This window comes from Xenopus tropicalis, chromosome 2 (genome assembly GCF_000004195.4).
Source record: "Xenopus tropicalis strain Nigerian chromosome 2, UCB_Xtro_10.0, whole genome shotgun sequence".
Taxonomy (NCBI): Eukaryota; Metazoa; Chordata; class Amphibia; order Anura; family Pipidae; genus Xenopus; species Xenopus tropicalis.
This window is the reverse complement of record NC_030678.2, coordinates 82162000-82180134: the sequence shown is the minus strand read 5'-3', so window position 1 is coordinate 82180134 and position 18135 is coordinate 82162000. Positions and strand designations below refer to the sequence as shown.

The 18135-nt window shown below is 38.4% G+C and overlaps 1 protein-coding gene across 8 annotated transcripts in view; it reads right to left on the bottom strand.

Annotated features, from left to right (window-relative positions):
- zmym4 (zinc finger MYM-type containing 4) overlaps window positions 1–18135 on the bottom strand; it is a 65731-nt gene that overhangs the window by 13569 nt on the left and 34027 nt on the right. For 5 of the 8 annotated variants that reach the window (XM_031895717.1, XM_012956523.3, XM_012956525.3 and 2 more), the window contains exons 8-21: window positions 17657–17869; window positions 16189–16339; window positions 15904–16019; window positions 14586–14894; window positions 13071–13221; window positions 11552–11724; window positions 10550–10703; window positions 8887–9033; window positions 7832–7869; window positions 7225–7369; window positions 5555–5670; window positions 4563–4734; window positions 3248–3427; window positions 538–632 (exon numbers count right to left, since the gene is read on the bottom strand). In XM_031895717.1, coding sequence (XP_031751577.1) covers window positions 538–632; window positions 3248–3427; window positions 4563–4734; window positions 5555–5670; window positions 7225–7369; window positions 7832–7869; window positions 8887–9033; window positions 10550–10703; window positions 11552–11724; window positions 13071–13221; window positions 14586–14894; window positions 15904–16019; window positions 16189–16339; window positions 17657–17869 — 2160 coding nt within the window. 8 annotated transcript variants of the gene reach the window in all.

The window sequence follows — 18135 nt, the reverse complement described above, 5'->3', positions numbered from 1 at the left end:
TTTTTTTTTTTTTTACAGCAATTTTTTTATTTTTGCAGTGACATTTTCATGCAAAATAGACTTGCGTCACCACAACTCGCATCACATTCTTGCTTAAAAATTTTGTGGTGGTTTTGCAAATATATTTGTTGATGGCAAAATATGGAATATTCATAAAGAAGATTTATGCTGCAGAATGTTTACTACTGTAGTTATTTTACTCAATGCTTGCATGTTTTTTTAATTATAATTTTAGTAAGCTAATTATACCTTTATATAAACTTTAAAAAGGGTATCTCTTTTAAACTTACATGCAAGAATCTTTTTTAATGCACTTGATCCATCATTTTAATATTTCAGAAATTCTCATTTTGTTATTACACCACAACAGTGGAGTTATTTACTCCTATTAGTGTTTATTTGCACTGCATTTTAAAAATCAGTGAAAAGTAGAACAACAGATGTTGGCAAATGAAATAAAATAAATAATACAGTTCAGTTGACTATGGCCTCTATACTAACTAGCTAGTATATCTGGGCTGATTCATCCATACTCACCCTCCTCTTTGGTTGAGGAAAACCATCTCTGTGTTTTCGTCTGGTTCGAGAACGAGAGAAGAAGCTCGACCCTTTCCCCTGTGGGTCAAAAGCCTCTGCATAGAAAGATAAATCAAACTCTATTGGTTAGAGCTGCTTTTTCAAACTGTGTGCGTGTATATATAGTAGGTGATGTTGAAAAAAGACATGGATGAAATAGAAAATCTGAGGCTATTCTCATTTTGCCACTGAAGAGATAGATAAGACAGAATTTGAGACATCACATTAATTGTCATTAAACGGTTTTTAAAATGTATAATGTCACATCAACCACTGGCAAATTGTTGACTTATACAAAGTTTGGCCACATTTTGAAGTGATTGCATTTTTTTTTCTCCACACTGTATTCTCATGAACTGTGTATGTATATTGTCCAATTATCTGTGTCACAAAGTATGTTAAGTAGATTTCCTTATGCAAAACATTTTTGGGCGGAGGACCGCTTTTGTTATTCATCTGGCTTAATTTGAAATGCTTTGTCCTTGTTTTCTATTTTCTTCAGTACTTTTAAGTTACACTTTAAAGACTGTCCTTAAAAGAGGACTAACCCTCCCAAGTAAAAAGCCCCCATAGACTGCCCTTCATTGGCCCCCTCCCTGCAGAGTCTATTAGATGCAAAAGTGTCCCCTGACCTATAGATACAGAGTAGCACAGCGTACTTCCCAGACACCATTTTCTAGGTCTTCAGATTTTTTTTTTGCCAAGTTCGCCAACATTGAGCTTTCTGGCACAGATGCAGTTGGAGCTAGTCCAATATTAGCTCAGATTGTGCATGCACCAAAAAGCCCTGTCCATCTGCAAAGGGAAAGAAGAGGATCATAAGACCCATAAGATGGTGTCTATGAACTCTGCTATCTAATAGCCTCTTCGGGAAAGAAGCAGGGAGGAAGGCCAATTGAGGACTGGCTTTTACCTGTGGGGGAGTTTAGTTTTCCTTTAATGCCTCTGAATTTCTTTTATAATGGAATGAATTGAGAATGTTAATGGTTTAATATTAAGGACTTTAAGGCATTTTGTTGTGTATTTTAATCTCACAATGTATTGTTCCTATCAGTGTGGTGATAATAAAGTGGTAAATATTACACCTGCTGGCGCCGCATATGCCATCCCACCGATGATTTACATTCAAGGCGGTGGGATGCACCGAGATGGCTGCCTACACATCAATATTACAACTACAAAAAATACATTTGTTGGTTCAAGAATGGTAAAGTGAATAATTTGCTATGTAAACAGTATTATTTAAAAAATAAAAAGTTTACCATAGAAATCATGGCAGAATCCATTTCAGCTGTAAGATCCCCAAAATGTTTTGCCACAATATAATTTACTATAAATTCTTCATTGCACCAGAGAGGTGCTTGAGGATAATGCAAGACCATCTGTCAGAAGACCGAAGCTCAACTTGAGAGTGACCCTTGCAACATGACAATGACCATACACATTCTAGTAAACCCACTAAGAAATAGTTGGGAAAAAAAAAGTTCTGGTATAGCTAAGTCCAAGCCTGGGCCTAGAACTCCCTGTTGCGGGGGGAGGATGCAAAAGACCCAGGCAACACCAGGTTTCATTACATCTGCTTTATTTTTGTATACTGTTAAATGCTGATCAAATAGTAATATATATATATATATATATATATATACATACACACAAAAACAAAAGGAGCACACCCTTCAGACAATCCTAGGTGCTGGTCAAAAATGTGCAATAAACAGAGTGCCGCACATATAGGGACTTTAGAAAAAACAAAAAAGAATTTATTTAAAAAGATCCAACGTTTCGAGCACCAACTGTGCTCTTCCTCAGGGACAAACCAAAAGACAATGTGCAAACAAACCCCTTAAATACCCTACTACACAAAATGGCGCCAAAAGAGTAATGGCCGTAACCACAGTAACCCCTATACACAAGTGACATAAGTAAATAGACAATGTGAAAAACAAAAAACTCAAAGAGTAAAAAGATCAAAAAAGAATAGTAAAATATGTAGTTGATTACTAGTGGGAGATTGAAAGGATAGGCAGACAAAAACGAAACAAATAAGTGTAGCAAATACTTGCAATCAAAGTAGCGAGTCAGAAGTTAAACAAAATGTTGCAATAGCAGAAAGTGTAGTAAAACAGCTTCTAGCACATTATATATATATATATATATATAAATTTCTCCACGAATCATGCGCACTCCAATTCCAAATATTTAACTTTATTGTAGATAATTACATAATTGTTACATCAACGTTTCGGTCCAGGTCTAGGACCTTGTTCACGATGGGTATAACATAGTGAACAAGGTCCTAGACCTGGACCGAAACGTTGATGTAACAATTATGTAATTATCTACAATAAAGTCAAATATTTGGAATTGGAGTGCGCATGATTCGTGGAGAAATTTACATATGAAACAACCATTTGCAGCACCCAGAAAGACTCTGTGACATGTGAGTAAAAGAGGGAGTGCGGACCGATTGCAAACATTATATATATATATATATATATATATATATATATATATGATAGATATATATATATATATATATATACACACACACACACGTTAACACATATATTTACATGCAGATACTGCCCTGGTCAGAACTGAACCAAAAATCACCAATGCTGCAAGACTACTTACTGTGCTATCATGTTTTAAGACTATCAATAGGGCTCACCAGTAGGAAAATCTGACTCCAAATCCTGCTCTGTCCCAACTCTGGACTGCTGTCGGAGCTCAGCATCTTGCTCTTGTAGGTTGTTGGACCTTAGGGTGTAGTGGTTTAATTCATCCTCCCAGCTGTGAGGAGTAGATACAGCTTCTGATTCGAGGTCTCCACTATATGTGCTACCCTGGTCTGTGAAGCAAATTGGTAACAATAGCTGTATTAAATTAATTACTTCTGCTATGGTATTAAAATATTTGTTCCAATTTTTTCCAGCTTTACTCGAGCATGGCTTGTGCTAAACACACCTTTTTGTCTATTTTTTAATTAAGATTGATGGCTTTTGTTATTTTGGAAACAAAGTTTTATTTTCTTATGCTGCGTCGCTGTTTGCCAAGGAGCAGCTAGTAAAACAAAATTACCAGTCTACAGAAAAGCCCTTTGTATAATGTGTTACTCCATTCCTCAATGCCTAACAAAGGCTGGAGCTTATAGAAAGAATTTTTTTTATAGAGCGCTCATATTTTCTATTAGTGCTGCAAAATAGCAAAAAATGAAATGGCAGTATACCTTTTCAACTAAAGTTCTTTTAAAGGACAAGGAAAGCAAAGTCACTTGGGGGTGCCAAAATGTTAGGCAGGTTAAGTTAGGAGAAAACCGCACCAGCCCGGGGTACCTGGAGCGATGCGCTTCCTTCTTCGTTAAGCTGTGACTGTGAGTTAGGCACATGCGCAGTAGAGTGAAAAAGCCGACTTCTCTGTTAAAGTTCGGCTTTTCACTCTACTGCGCATGCGCGCACGGCGATACAGGAAGGAGGAAGCGCTGCAGGTACCCCGGGCTGGTGCTGTTCTTTCCCAACAGGGGCACCAGCCCGGGGTAAAAGGTAGGCGATTAAAGTCATTTGGGGGTGTCTAACATTTTGGCACCCCCAAGTGACTTTGCCTTTCTATGTCCTTTAATTGTGCCCATGATGGAATTTCTGTAAAGCTACATTTGATATTTTATATTATATCTAAATAATATGACAATATCATATGACTTAACCCTTGAGCAAATAAGATATATTATAAACCCCCCCACCCCATGACCTAACTTTGGAAGATTTTGGAAAACAAAGAGCTGCATTTGCGTTTCCACTAGAGATTTACTTTATTGCTGGTGGGGAAGCATTTTGGGAAGATTTGATGCCTGCAAGATCTCCTTAGGAGTGACAAATCCTCCACAGTATATATCTACAACAGCTGCTCTGCAATAAGCTTTTTATGTCTGGTCTCTAATATGGACTTGACACAAAAAAGGACTTCTACCAAGTCCTGACAGCTCTCACCTCCATGGGACAGTGTTTTTTCCTTCTCTTCATCTTCTGCTATCATTTCAGCCATTTGCAGAATATCTGCTTCAAATGGGTCAGATGGAACTTTTTCCTTTAGGTCCTCAATGGCATCTATAATTTTGTCAGCATTGTCCAGAGTTGTGGGAATAAGCATGGGGACGGGAACCTAGATAACATCGTAGGGTGACACCATTAAACTCTAATTAATATAAGTGAAATATAACAAATTGTACTGAAAGTCAGCCACCATAGTGTTTAAGGCTAGAAAACATGATATACTGCTCACGGATTTCCTTTATTTTTGCTTACTATTCCAGATAAAATGTTTAGTTTTACCAGAGGGAAAAATACAGAAAAGGTTTCTCACATTATTTTGCCCAGTCCTGTGCTTAAGGGCAAATGCCTATACCTGGTGCACTCTTACCTTCCAATTTTTGCCTGTATGTCACCCAACTTACAGTCTGTAAGCTCTACGGGGCAGGGACCTCCTTCCTACTGTCTCTCTTACCACATGGCACTTATTCCCTGTGTATTTATACTTATTTATTGTATTTACTTGTCGTCCTCCCTGTGTGTAATTCTGTATATTGTAAGATTGTACAGCGCTGTGTACCCTTGTGGCGCTTTATAAATAAAGTTATACATACATACCCAAAATCCACTCTTCTACTCAATGTCAGTCTGTGGTGTACAGGGCCCTCATGCGCTCCCACCAACCATCCTCCCAAACCACCCCTCGTGCACGTGTACCTTATACTCAACTTCACTGAGATCAGGGGAGGGAGCTCCTGCTGGCCCAGTCTGACCCTGCTTCTACTCTAATGTACAATCTCAATACAAGGGATACTGTTATAAGGCATTCATCAGCTGCAAAAGCCATCATCTGTGCAGCTGTAACCCAAGTATTGCTAACAGCTTTCAAGTTAGTTGGCAAGTTTTATTAATCAATATAGAAAAGGTTAAAATTAAGTTCAGAGGAAACTTACAGGAAGAGGTACAGTTAATGGGACTGGTGCATATTGTGTGTACAGATGCATGGGCACAGGGACAAAGACTGGCACAGGTACAGGAAGCACCAGGATCTGTGGTTGCCCATCACCTTCTGTAGGGAAAACATTTTAAGATAATCAGAGAAAAGATGACACTACTATAAAAAATACATTGTTGCGTTCACTGTAACTATTCTCACTCCACCAGACACCCAGCATTTATATAGTTAAAGGGGACCTGTCACCCTAAGAAATAATTCCAATTTCTTTTTTATTGTGTTTGTTAAGCAAAATTAACTTACACATACTATATAAATGATATAAATCTTGTTTCCTTCAGTCTTGGAAATACACAATCACAGCCAGCAAGCAGCTGCCATTTTGTGGGCACTGTTATTAAGGCAAGCTTTGTATCATCCCAAAATCTTGTGTATGTGCCAGAATGGGGGACCTGATGCCCTTGCCCATGCACTGGCTACACAATTAGATGGTGAGAAGGTAGGGGGAATATGAGTGCTGAATGGAAAGTTTAAGTAACTGTCTGCCCTGCCTCTATGCCTGAGGCACAGAGGAGGGGCAGGCAGTATATGATTGACAGCTGGTATTTTTAAATGCATTTATAATGGGTTGGAATGTGTTAATAGAAAAATGAATTTTGGTTTAATATTTCCTTTGAAAATGACTTTTATTATACAGCTTTTTATGTCTGGGTGACAGGTCCACTTTAAACTGCCTATTAAATGTATGTATATATATTTTGGATCCTAGTATCTGGATGTGAAGTGACAAATGCGCTGTCCTTGCAATTTAAACACCATTTCATGTTATAGATTGACCAATTTTGTCAATCAGTATTTATTTAGAATTTTTAATGTTTTTAAAAATTGTCAGCCTTACAAAAGCTTTCCGTTTTTAAACACTTTCAATTCAACTTCAAATTTGAATTAAAACAGTTTAAAGAGTCAGTGACCCCCCCCAAATTCTAGGGAGACTTTGTTATTAAAAAAAAAACGTTGAAAAAAACAAAAAATAGAAAGCAACTACAAAAAGTTTTTATTTCTTTTGTACTCTGAAAATAACTAGACTAAAAATAAACAACCAAAGAGCACACTACTTAAAAGAAGGGGAACATCATGAGAATGCCTGTTTAAATTCACCTACAGATGGGACCAGTAAAGGTGGCCATACACGGGCCGATTGTAGCTGCCGATATCTGTCCCTTGGACCAATTCGGCAGCTTATCGCCCGTGTAGGGGCAGAAACGACGGCCATACCCGACTGATATCTGTCCTGAAATTGGCTAGATATCGATCGGGCAGTTTAAAAGAGTAAGTAGGATAGGGGACCGCATCAGCTCGTTGATGCCATTGCCGCCGTTAGAAATCCATTGCCGCCTCAGGGCCAAACGATCAAATTAGCCTACATTTTCCCGATATCATCGCCCACCCCTAGGTGGGGAGATCGGGAGAAGATCCGCTTGTTTGGCGACCTCGCCAAGCGAGCCGATCTTAACATGTATGGCCACCTTAACAGAGGTTCAATTTGGATACATTAATCAGTTGCTACTGTTCTCTGCTGATCCATAAGTGAAGTTAGCATTCCCTGTTGCATATCCTTCCTAATAGCCAAAAAAATATGTTTAACTGATATGTTCATGAAAACAGTACCCGTCTGGCACTCCTTGTGCTGTGTGTGAGGTTTACAAGATGTGGCCTTTGTCTGTGTAATTGGCTTGCACAGAAGGGCCTTGTTCTTAAGTAGCCGTGGGGGAAGTGAGGGTGGGAGCTTCAGGGCATCTGTTTGGGTACTTGCCTGCAAGAAGGTAAAAAAAAATTATTCAATTTAAATGTCTCTTTTTGAGTCGTGTTGTAGCTTCAGCATTGTAAGGCTTCAAAGCACCTGAACAGATATTAACATACTTAAAGTTCTAATCCTTTAAGGGAATACTGTCACGGAAACACTTAAAAAAAAAAAAAAAATGCACTGAGATGGCTGCCTACACACCAATATTACAATTAAAAAAAATACTTTTGCTGGTAAATTGTTGGTTTAAGATGTTAAATGGTAAAGTGAATTATTTGCTATGTAAACAGCATAAATTAGAAATAAAAAGTATACAACAGAAATCATAGAAAGAATTCCTTTAAAAACACTGATTTGTAAAAATGCAATTGTTAAGCATTTCATGATTTGTTGTTATCTTTAATTTAACTACAGTTTGAATGTGAAAGAATAACTATTTCACAGCTAAAAATGTAGTAAAACATATCTTACATCACCAATAATCTTGGCAGTCACAGTTGGGACAGCACCTAGCAACAGAAGATCATGCAGAAAGTGAGAATGTGAAATGTTTCTATCATGCACACCTGAAAGGCAGTTATGCCATTTTCATTAAACTGTTCAGAACCTCACACAATAGTAAAGGATGGTGCTTTCTAACATTCTTCATTTTTTTCCTGCTCAGAGCAAACAAGTAAATTAGGATTGTTTGCCCAAACACGACTTATTCCATTTAATATTTATACATTTGTAAAAACTATGCATTTTTAATAAATATAAATACAGGTTCTCTTAGTATGCAAATCATTCAGTTTTTGTCTATTTAAAAAGAACATTTACATACATTTTCTCCAGTAAAGAAAAAAAAAAAGTATCCATGAATTGACATCAAGTCAGAAGCATGGTAAGCTTATCTAAAAAATATAGAGAAAAAAACACTTTGCTATATACTTTTGTTAGTTTATTTTACTTGACACTGGGTTTAAACAAAATAACTTTTCCAATACTCTTGTTAAAGTTTCAGCTGAGAGGCAGCCAATCAGAGATAAGCAGGTGTTTTTTTTTTTGTTTTTTTTTTAAAGGATTACAGAGTCTCTATTGGTTTAATGCAGTGGTACAAAATGAGCTCCTCTACATTACAGAAATATAATCACTATATGCTCTAAATTGATAGTAGCCAAATAGTTATATTAGCATAATAAATACACTTTGTTTCTGACCTTAGATAGGTAAATATGTAAGTATGAAAGTAGGTATAATGCAGAAACCAGGATCTGGCTGAATGCCAAAACTTTTGCAGGATTACAGGTACAGGGCTGAATCCAAAAAATATGGATTTTTGTGCAATCCCTACTTTAAGCACATATTCTATGTTGAACCATTTTTTCAAATCCTATTATGGATACAGTTATAGTGAATAGTTTTAAGGGACTTAACACCATAGTAATAATGTCCACAGCATAGCAGTGTTGTTTTATTGACAGTTTTTCGAAGTGTGAAATTCCAATGTTCCAGGTGTCTATATAAATACTCATTTAGCTACCTACCTTGTAGGACATTGGTTGAGTTAGCTGTGGGTTGTGCTGCTGGTGCACTTGCTAGTGACACCACATTGGCGATGACTGGGGTAGAATCTTTGCCTCCCATTGAGCCTGAAGAGGCAGGGACTGCTTGCACCATGGGGACACTGGCTGCTAAACAAGTTAGAATAGATTAGGTAAATATACTTTAAAATTAACATATTTACAGTAAAGTGACAACAAATGTGGTATATGAACATTCGGCTGGCCTAGGTTGAGAATACAGGTAACAATAGAAAGCACTGGAAGTTGTTAAATAGTGTTTCCAAACAAACAAAAAAAAATTACAGGAGGAGTTCTCAAATCACTGTACTACTCAACAGTTCCTTAGTGGATTAAGACTAGTGCTAAGTGGGGTGGATTCTCAGCTCGTGGGCACACGCAGTGTATTTCAGCTGGCAATTGCTTGAGTATGCAGTTTTGCTGCGTGTGCCTGCGCCCAGGCCGAAGCAATGCTTCCAGGTGCAGGCACAAGTTTCAGATTTTTAAAGAATCTGCCTGTGTGGCACTAGCTTAAAGGAGAAGGAATTGCAAAGTCACTTGGGGGTGCCAAATTGTTAGGCACCCCCAAGTGACTTTAATCGCTTACCTTCTACCCCGGGCTGGTGCCCCTGTACAGAGAGAACAGCACCAGCCCGGGTAGCAGCGATCGCTTCCTCCTTTCTGATCGATCACGCGCGCATGCACAGTAGAGTGAAAAGCCTAACTTTAACAGAGAATTGGGCTATTCACTCTACTGCGCATGCGTTTGTCCGGGACAATTGGCGAGTAGGAAGGAGGAAGCGCTCTCAACAGGTACCCCGGGCTGGTGCTGTTTTCTCCTAACAAGGGCACCAGCCCGGGGTACATAGTAAGCGATTTAAGTCACTTAGGGGTGCCTAACATTTTGGCACCCCCAAGTGACTTGCCTTTCCTTGTCCTTTAAGTGACACTGACCACCCCCTACATGCATCTTAAAGGGAATATTCACCTTTGTGCAACATTCACAAATAACGGACTCCACGGCAGGCTGGTGACCTGCAGCGAGCACCTACTTAAAAACAGGTGGCAATTTACTTGTTTGGGTAGCACTCCAACTGCACATATATATTGGAATAATGTTTAATCACATTCAGATTTAAGAAAAGCAAAAAAAGGAAAGTGATGGGATCCCAAAGAGATGAGGCACAGCGAAACAATCCATAATGCTTAAGTGACCAAATATTCTACAAAATTTCAGGTAAGTTCTGGAGTGAGATTGATAAATTGTGTTGGGATGTGCTGATCTTTAAAAAGTATTTAACTAAAGCCGTGAACCTCTTGACTTTAGATCAAGAATTTAAAAAAGATAAGCAGCCAGGGCATTCACAGTTGAAAAATCTTTTATGCAGTACTGACTTGTGATATTGTGATGGAAAGCTTTTACCATAGTTATAAGATACAGAGCTGACTAACTAGAATGTCTGTTCAAAAATGTTGGTCTGACAATGTTTTTACCAATAAGGAAATAAGACCTTCTATGCATGAGTGGATTGAAGGGGTGGGCATGTGAGGGTGGTGCCTACTTATACACCCTCCTGACCTAAATGATTAAATGCAAAAGGTAAGCAGATAAACACATTAGAGGTTTTAAGTGCATATGAGAATATACCTGTGGTGTTGGGTGGTGTGGGCTCTGTTGTGCTCTGCTGCTGGTTACAGAATACTAGTATGCAAAGCAGGTTGCAAAAGTGCTTCACCTCTCCTCTCCACTTTAAATACTCGCTTAGCTTGCCCTGCCGTTTGCAGCCGTCACATTTCCCCATCTGAGGGAAGGCAAATGAATAATGTTAACATAGGAAAAAATTAGTAACTGAATATATCAGTATAGGATTAGGTCATAAACTGAATGTGCTCTAATTGTGTGCAAGAGTGGGATGGGGAAAAGCATCTTTTAAAACATACTACAAAGAGGAGGCAAAGAATGCAGTTCTTAAAGGGCAAGAAAGGCTAAAGACAAAGTTTAAAGCTTTTAAATCAACCACCTACAAATCAAATACTTCTTGGCAGCAAAAATTCTATCTCATGTGAGAGAGGTTTTCATTTTATAGTTTTGTAGAGAGCCATAAATAGCAATTGACTCCGTTTAACTTCATGTGTAAGAACTAAAACCATTGTAATCGTTAGAGTCAATCTGTTATGTACTGGGTAAATATGTGCCTTTTTTGCCCTTAAATGTCTGCCCACAGTTAGACTGCAGCTTATTAATATAAACAGCAGTAGTATTTTGTGCTACTGGTCCTTTAGGGCAATGGCACACACTATGTTTTGTCACTGTACTTACTCTCCTCCAGGTGTCAAAATATAAGAAAATGTTGTAAAAACAATTAATTCAAATCTCTTTTGGTAAAACTTACTGTGTGCCATTACCCTTAAATATTGTAACCAAAGTGCAGTATTTAGCAGTATATTTAGAAAAACATGCTATTATGATGCCTCAAAAGCACTATTACCTTTTAAAACAATCCAACTTGTTATTTACCTCTGCCCTATAATTTTCAACACTTGCTATATAAATTATAAGTTTGTCAACAAAAAAACAATTTTGCAGCTCAGTTAGGCATACTAAAAACAATTTATGCTGCGGATACATCTTTTTTTTTTTTTTTCTTACCTGGTAAAACAATACTGTAAATTTGGACATGCATTCCTCCCCACAGAACTCCTCCAGCTTGCCCCCAAAGTGATTCCGCACTAGCTTGGGTGAGGTCTGGTAACAGTAGCTGCACATTTTGCAATGGTTTCCCCACTTCTTTGCTAGGTCATGTTTATAAAGCAGCTTGCAACCTAACCAAATAGTCAGAATTAGTGACTCCATCCTACACACCCAAGCAATACATTTGTAGAGAGATTTGTTCTGCTGGTGTGTCTGAAAACTACACTGTTTTAGCAAACCGTAAACTACAGTTCAACAATGCATAATAAATAAATCAAATCAAATACAACCAGGTCCCCAGAGTTACCTTTGAATTATAGGCTGTGTGTAAATATTTTTTTTTTCTTCTTTTTTATTAGTTCTTACCTACATTTTTAATGCATGCACTGTATTGCATACCCTCCTTTGACACCTAGAGGTGCCTAAACAAATTGAAAGCTAAAAATTATGTGAGTGTCTACAAATGGCACATTTGTCAATTTTGAGTGTCTTGTAGTTTTCTCACCCAACAAGTTAAAACACACTAGGCAACAACACTTCCCCACGTGCAATATAAAAATATGACAATTTTTTCCCCTCAAAAATTGGATGCTCCAACAACCCAACTAAATACTGCATTCCTTTGAAGTATGTGCGCTGAAACGTCTCTTAGGGCGAAGACAGACAGGGCATTTTGTAAAACCGTATGGAACACGGTGCCGCTGCGATTAGTCATCGTGATTGGATTTGGACTGACCGTCTCGTATGTCTTCGCCCTTATGCTATCATACAGTGGATATAAAAAGTCTACACACCCCTGATAAAATGTCAGGTTCCTGTGATGTACAAAAATAAGACGAGAAGATAATTCATTTCAGAACTTTTTCGACCTTTAATGTGACCTATAAACTGTACTACTCAATTGAAAAGCATAAGTACCTTTTGATTTTATTACAGCACTCAGTCTTTTTGGGTATGAGTCTATCAGCATGGCACAAGATTTGCTCACTCTTCTTTGCAGAAACATTATCTTAGTTTTTTTGGTTTTCTTCCCTCCACCTAAAGGATTTCAGCTTGTTTTTTAATTGAGTGGTACAGTTTATAGGTCACTTTAAAGGTGGAGAAAGTTCTGAAATGATTTATCGTTGTCTCATTTTTGTACAGCACAGGAACCTGACATTTTACCAGGGGTGTGTAGACTTTTTATATCCACTGTATGGTTTCTTCCATGGGAACAAAGAAAGATGATTAGATGAAAGAAGATTATCCCAAGGATGAGTATACTATTCAGGCCCAAAAGGACAAATAAGGCAATAGAAAATGTTAACTGAGAAGTACTGTAAAACTTTTTTTAAACACAGACCAATGATGTACTTGACATAAAAACTCCTGTATGTAAAAGTAATTTCACTACACTACACTACACTACATTACAACACTGGGAAAAATATAAAGCCCCTTTCTAATTTTTTCTTCTTTAGCCTCATTTTAGCCTTACCTTCGCTGCAGAACATTTTCTCTATGCCAGCAAAACGAACAGCCTCCTTAATTATCTTGTCTATTTTACAGTATTCACACATGGCAAGGACCATGTTTATTTTCTTATACTCATCACAGCAGGTTTTACCACAAAACTGGTACATTTTACCCTGAAAGGGTGCAAAAGAGAATTTCAGTATAAGTACAATTGAAACAAAGATTTGCTTAATTTTCACAGGTTGCTGGACTTTTAGCACTCCATCCTTAACTAGCTGCTACTTAAATATTGTAACTAATTGCGGTCAACCAGTATTACATTTCTGTTTTGTAAATTGGTATAAAATTACCGTAAATACTCGAGTATAAGCCGATCCGAATATATGCCGAAGTACTTAATTTTACCTAAGAAAACTGGAAAAATGTATTGACTCGAGTATAAGCCTAGGGTGGGAAATGCAACAGCTACTGCAATAGGATTTCTCTGGTTTAAGTATGCCATCCCGTTGTGTGCGCTCCCATACTAAATATCAAGTATCAAATATCCCACGGCAGCTTCATCATCCTCCTGTGCTCCCCTGCGTGCGCTCCCATGGCAGCTTCATCATCTTGCTGTGCTCCCCTGCGTGCGCTCCCATTGCAGATTCATCATCCTACGCTAGCTAGTCCACGGGGGGGGGGGGGGGGGGGGGGGGGGGGTAGGGGAAGAACGGCCAGCGCGTTACATCTTAAAATTACGGTATATACTCGAGTATAAGCCGAGGGTGACTTTTTCAGCACATTTTTGGTGCTGGAAAACTCGGCTTATACTCGAGTATATACCGTAATACATTTCAAGTATTGAGGAAAAAAACCCCCACAAAAACAGGTATTTAGTTAGTTAGGAGGTTTCTGATTGCTCATATGCACCACAGCTAGGCAGTTACATAATTACTGCCCTGCAAAATTGAACCAATTTAACATGAAGAATCCACTCGGATGAGTGGTGAAACGTTCTCAAGAAAAACTCCAGAAAAGTCCAGTTGTTTTAGACTTAAGCTGGCCATACACGCACCGATAATATCGTACGAAACCTAGTTTCGTACGATATTCGGTGCGTGTATGGCAAGTCGGTGAGTCGACCGATATCGCAGGATGCTGCTGATATCGGTCGACTCGCCGATCGGGGCAGTTTAAAGATTTTGATCGGGCGCCATAGAAGGCGCCTGAGCAAAATCTGTCTTCGGGGCTGAATCGGCAGAAAGAGGTAGAAATCTATTGTTTCTACCTCCTTATCTGCCGTTTCAGCCCTGAACGGTTAGTGGCGCATTGTACGACCATCGGTCGCACGAAAGATCTAAAATCGACACGTGTGTGGCCACCTTAAATTCTACTAGATACTGTATTTCATGACCTGGATGAATGAGAATCTTCATAGACAATGAAAATGAATGCACCTAAAACCATATTTTCTGTTCAACAAACTGGTAATACTTGCTAACATTGTTTGAGAAAAAAAAAACAATAAGCATTTTACTTTAACACCATATCAACCTACCTTATAGTCTAGTAGTTCTGGCTTGGTGGCAAAAAGACGGTTGCAGTGTTGGCACCTTAATTTCACTGCCATCCGTGAAAAGGGTCCCTGCTGCTGTGACTGCGATTGTGACTGTGCTGCTAACCTTTGTAACCCCACAGCTGCTGAGTTACTGACTGTAGAAGAGGAAGAGGTGGAGGTGGCTGAGACTAAAGAAGGGGTGCTGTTTCCAGCTTGTGTTGCTGCCCCTGCAGCTACACTCATTATCACTTGGCCTTGAGACAATGGGACCACTGAGGGGTTCATACCAGTCGGCTTATTAAACAGGTTCTATGAGAAAGAGATAATAGAACATTTAGCTAGGAATGAACATTAAAGGTTTTCTAATGATACCAAGAATACATATTTCATTGTTGAATAGATGTATCTAAGATTTTCTGGAACTTCTACATATATTAGGAACACCAGTGCAATAGTTTTTAAAGGATCAAAACTTGATGCTTTGGTTTTTAATAGCCCAAAAACACTTCCAGTTTGGCCAGTGAACCCACATCAGCTGGCCTGTAATGGATAGGGTCCTAGTGATCCAATCAGCAAAGAGAGACCTGAAGAACTGCCAGAATTTAAGAGATGGATCGTCAGTTGATCTACAAGCAAGTGGGGTCCTACTGATACCATTAGTAGTTCAATAGACAGAGTCAAAAACTAGAGAAAAAAAAAAACAAACCGTAGCCTCCATATTCTCCAGAATAAGGCAAAGAACCTCTGCACCTTAATTTCTTTCAAATGCAGTTTAATAATTTAATCCTAAAATCCATATCTTTGCCTAAACCATATAAACGCCTTGAAATTTCTGAGGCAATAGAGAGAAACAGCCTTGCATGGGTCTGACCCAACAGCTGAGCAGTACCTGTAAATTTATGCACTTGTACCCACACAACCTCCACTCATTTAGTTATGTGCAGGCTGGCCAAACACTGTGGGTCCTAGGCAAATCAATGCTTTACTTTTATTCATATACTGGTGCCTGCCCTCTCTGGTGATATCAGAGATGGGTGGGTTTGGAAAGGGAATATAAACGCTGCTTGCTAAGCCTCGATTGAAAGAGGAGGGTAGGATAGGGTTGGGTGCTGGTTGACTGTTTGTGGATCTAGACATCACTAGCAACCATGTCAGCCAGTATTTGGATGTTTGATGTACATGTCATTCTACAGTATAGTGTTGTGGAATATAACAGTGCTTTATAAATACTTGCTAATAATAAGATTGATTGAAAAAAAATATTGTAAAACAATTGCATACACTGAGTTTAAAAGGGTGTTCTATTTTGCTTTCTTACCTGGAATGATACTACACAGTTATAGCTGCAGAAATTCCGTATGCTACCATCAGACATTGCCAAGTGGTACTGGGGTATGGCCAAAGTTTTGCAGCTGTTACATTGAACCTGAACACCTTTAAAATTGAAACAAATTTACAATTAGAAATCATGTTATCAAGTTACTTAAGTTTTTAACTTGAATAGTTCTATTAAAATCTCACCCACCTATTTACCAATGTTATGTCTCCATAATTCCTAAGCTCTTATAAGCAACAGACTCAATGCTCAATAAGTAGTACATACCTGAAGAGGTGACTGCTTGAACCCTGTAAGCCGATAAGCAGTTTACTGAGCAATATAGCTCTGTGCGGCCCATGCTGTTTGTGTTCTCAATCATCTCTGCTGAAGAGCGTAACGTCTTACAAAGAGCGCAGGGTGTGATCTTGGCTGATTTCTACAGTATGTGAGGAAGCAGGATACTCAGTAAGAATCATGCTCTCCTGGGTGTACATTCACATTAAAAGAAATCTCTAGCCCTGAAGAATGGGTGTCTCTATAAAAATAGAGTGCATTAAACAGCTTATATGTAAAACCCTCTCTTATCTAAAACTAATTTTATAAAAATAAACTTTTTTACTAGTATGTGCCATTGGATATTCCTAAATAGAAAACTGCCATTTTAAGTACAAAGGGCTTATCCCTGGAATCATACGATTCAAGGTGCACACTGATAGAGAACAAAATCCTGGGTATGGAGATTCCCCTGTACAGCCCTGCCCTCTCCCCGCCCACATGGATGGATTCTGTTTTCAAGCTTGGTCACTACTATTCTGGCCTTGAGGGCAGAGCCATCTGTTTGGCTGTATGAGCAGTTATTTATTTTTCTGTGCTGTGGTGCTATATAGGGAAATATTCATGGATATATCAATTCCAGTCTAGTAAGATGGATATTTTCTATTCAGGTCCTCTCCTATTCATATACCTCTCTCGTTCAAGCCACTCCCTGGTGGAAGCAACATTTCAGTTTACATTAATAACATATTTTCAGTGGTTTTAAAGTTATTTGAAAACGTAATTGCTGTCAAAAGCTTTCTGAGTTCAACTGTTTACATTCCCTGCACTTCTTGCTCTGACTACTAAATCAATGCTCTAAGCAAGTTGATTAAAGCTGATTAAAAGACCTTAAGGGGAACCGTCTCCTGTTACTTTGCTTTAAAAGTCAGACGCAGAGAAGAGAAAGGCATAAAACTAGGGATGTACCGAATACAGGATTTGGCCAAGATTTGGCCTTTTTCAGCAGCACAATCTACGTGCTTATAAAGACAAGAAGCAAAATGTGACTTTACTTTTCATTTTAGCTGAAGTGTAACAAATACCAAAATCCTTATATATTCCTTAAATCAAAAATGTAAAAAGTAAGTATAACACAAGGCTAATGTTGAAAAAGGGGTATTACAAACAATTTTCAGCATTTTCTGTGGGGTCATAAAAAACACATGCTGACTGTTAACATTTGGGATTGCGCCTATAGTCTCTTTCTCCTGCCCCAAGACCAATGTCACTGCTGACACTTACTAGTAGTGAAGTTGTAAAGTTAACCCAGCATCGAACAGAATCACTGGTGAGTATTTTAAAAATTTATAATTTTTACATTATGCATGAATTATTATTTATATCTACATTGTGGAATTCCGTGATTCTGAAAGATATTCGAAAGAAGTTAAACATTATAATATGTTCAAAAGTGAAAGTTGGGAATTGAAATAATGACCTGTTTGAAGGCAGTGACACAAGCAGAACTGCAGAATTTCTTGCACTGGCCATCAATGTTCAAAAGATGACACTGTCCTGACCCACTATAGCAGTATCCCCCACAGTTTTCACAGCAGTTCATGGTCAAATTATTGGCAGAGCGGAACTTGGAAAAACATGCATCACTGCAGAGCTTGTGGACCACATTCTGATAATTCACTTCATGTCGGATCTAAGGTTGTGGGAAGACAAAGAAATAAACTGTTAGTGAAGTGTAACAACATTGATACAAGCAGTATAGGCATGCCATAAAAAGCTTCCTTTAAACCAGTGATCCCAAACCAGTGGCTCGGGGGCAACATGTTGCTCACCAACTCAATGGATGTTGCTCTTTGCTTGGTGGCAAGTTTTGGTTGCATACAAACAAGATTTACTACCAAATAAAGCCTCCTGTAAGCTGATAGTGTGCATAGAGGCTACCTAATAGCCAATATTAGC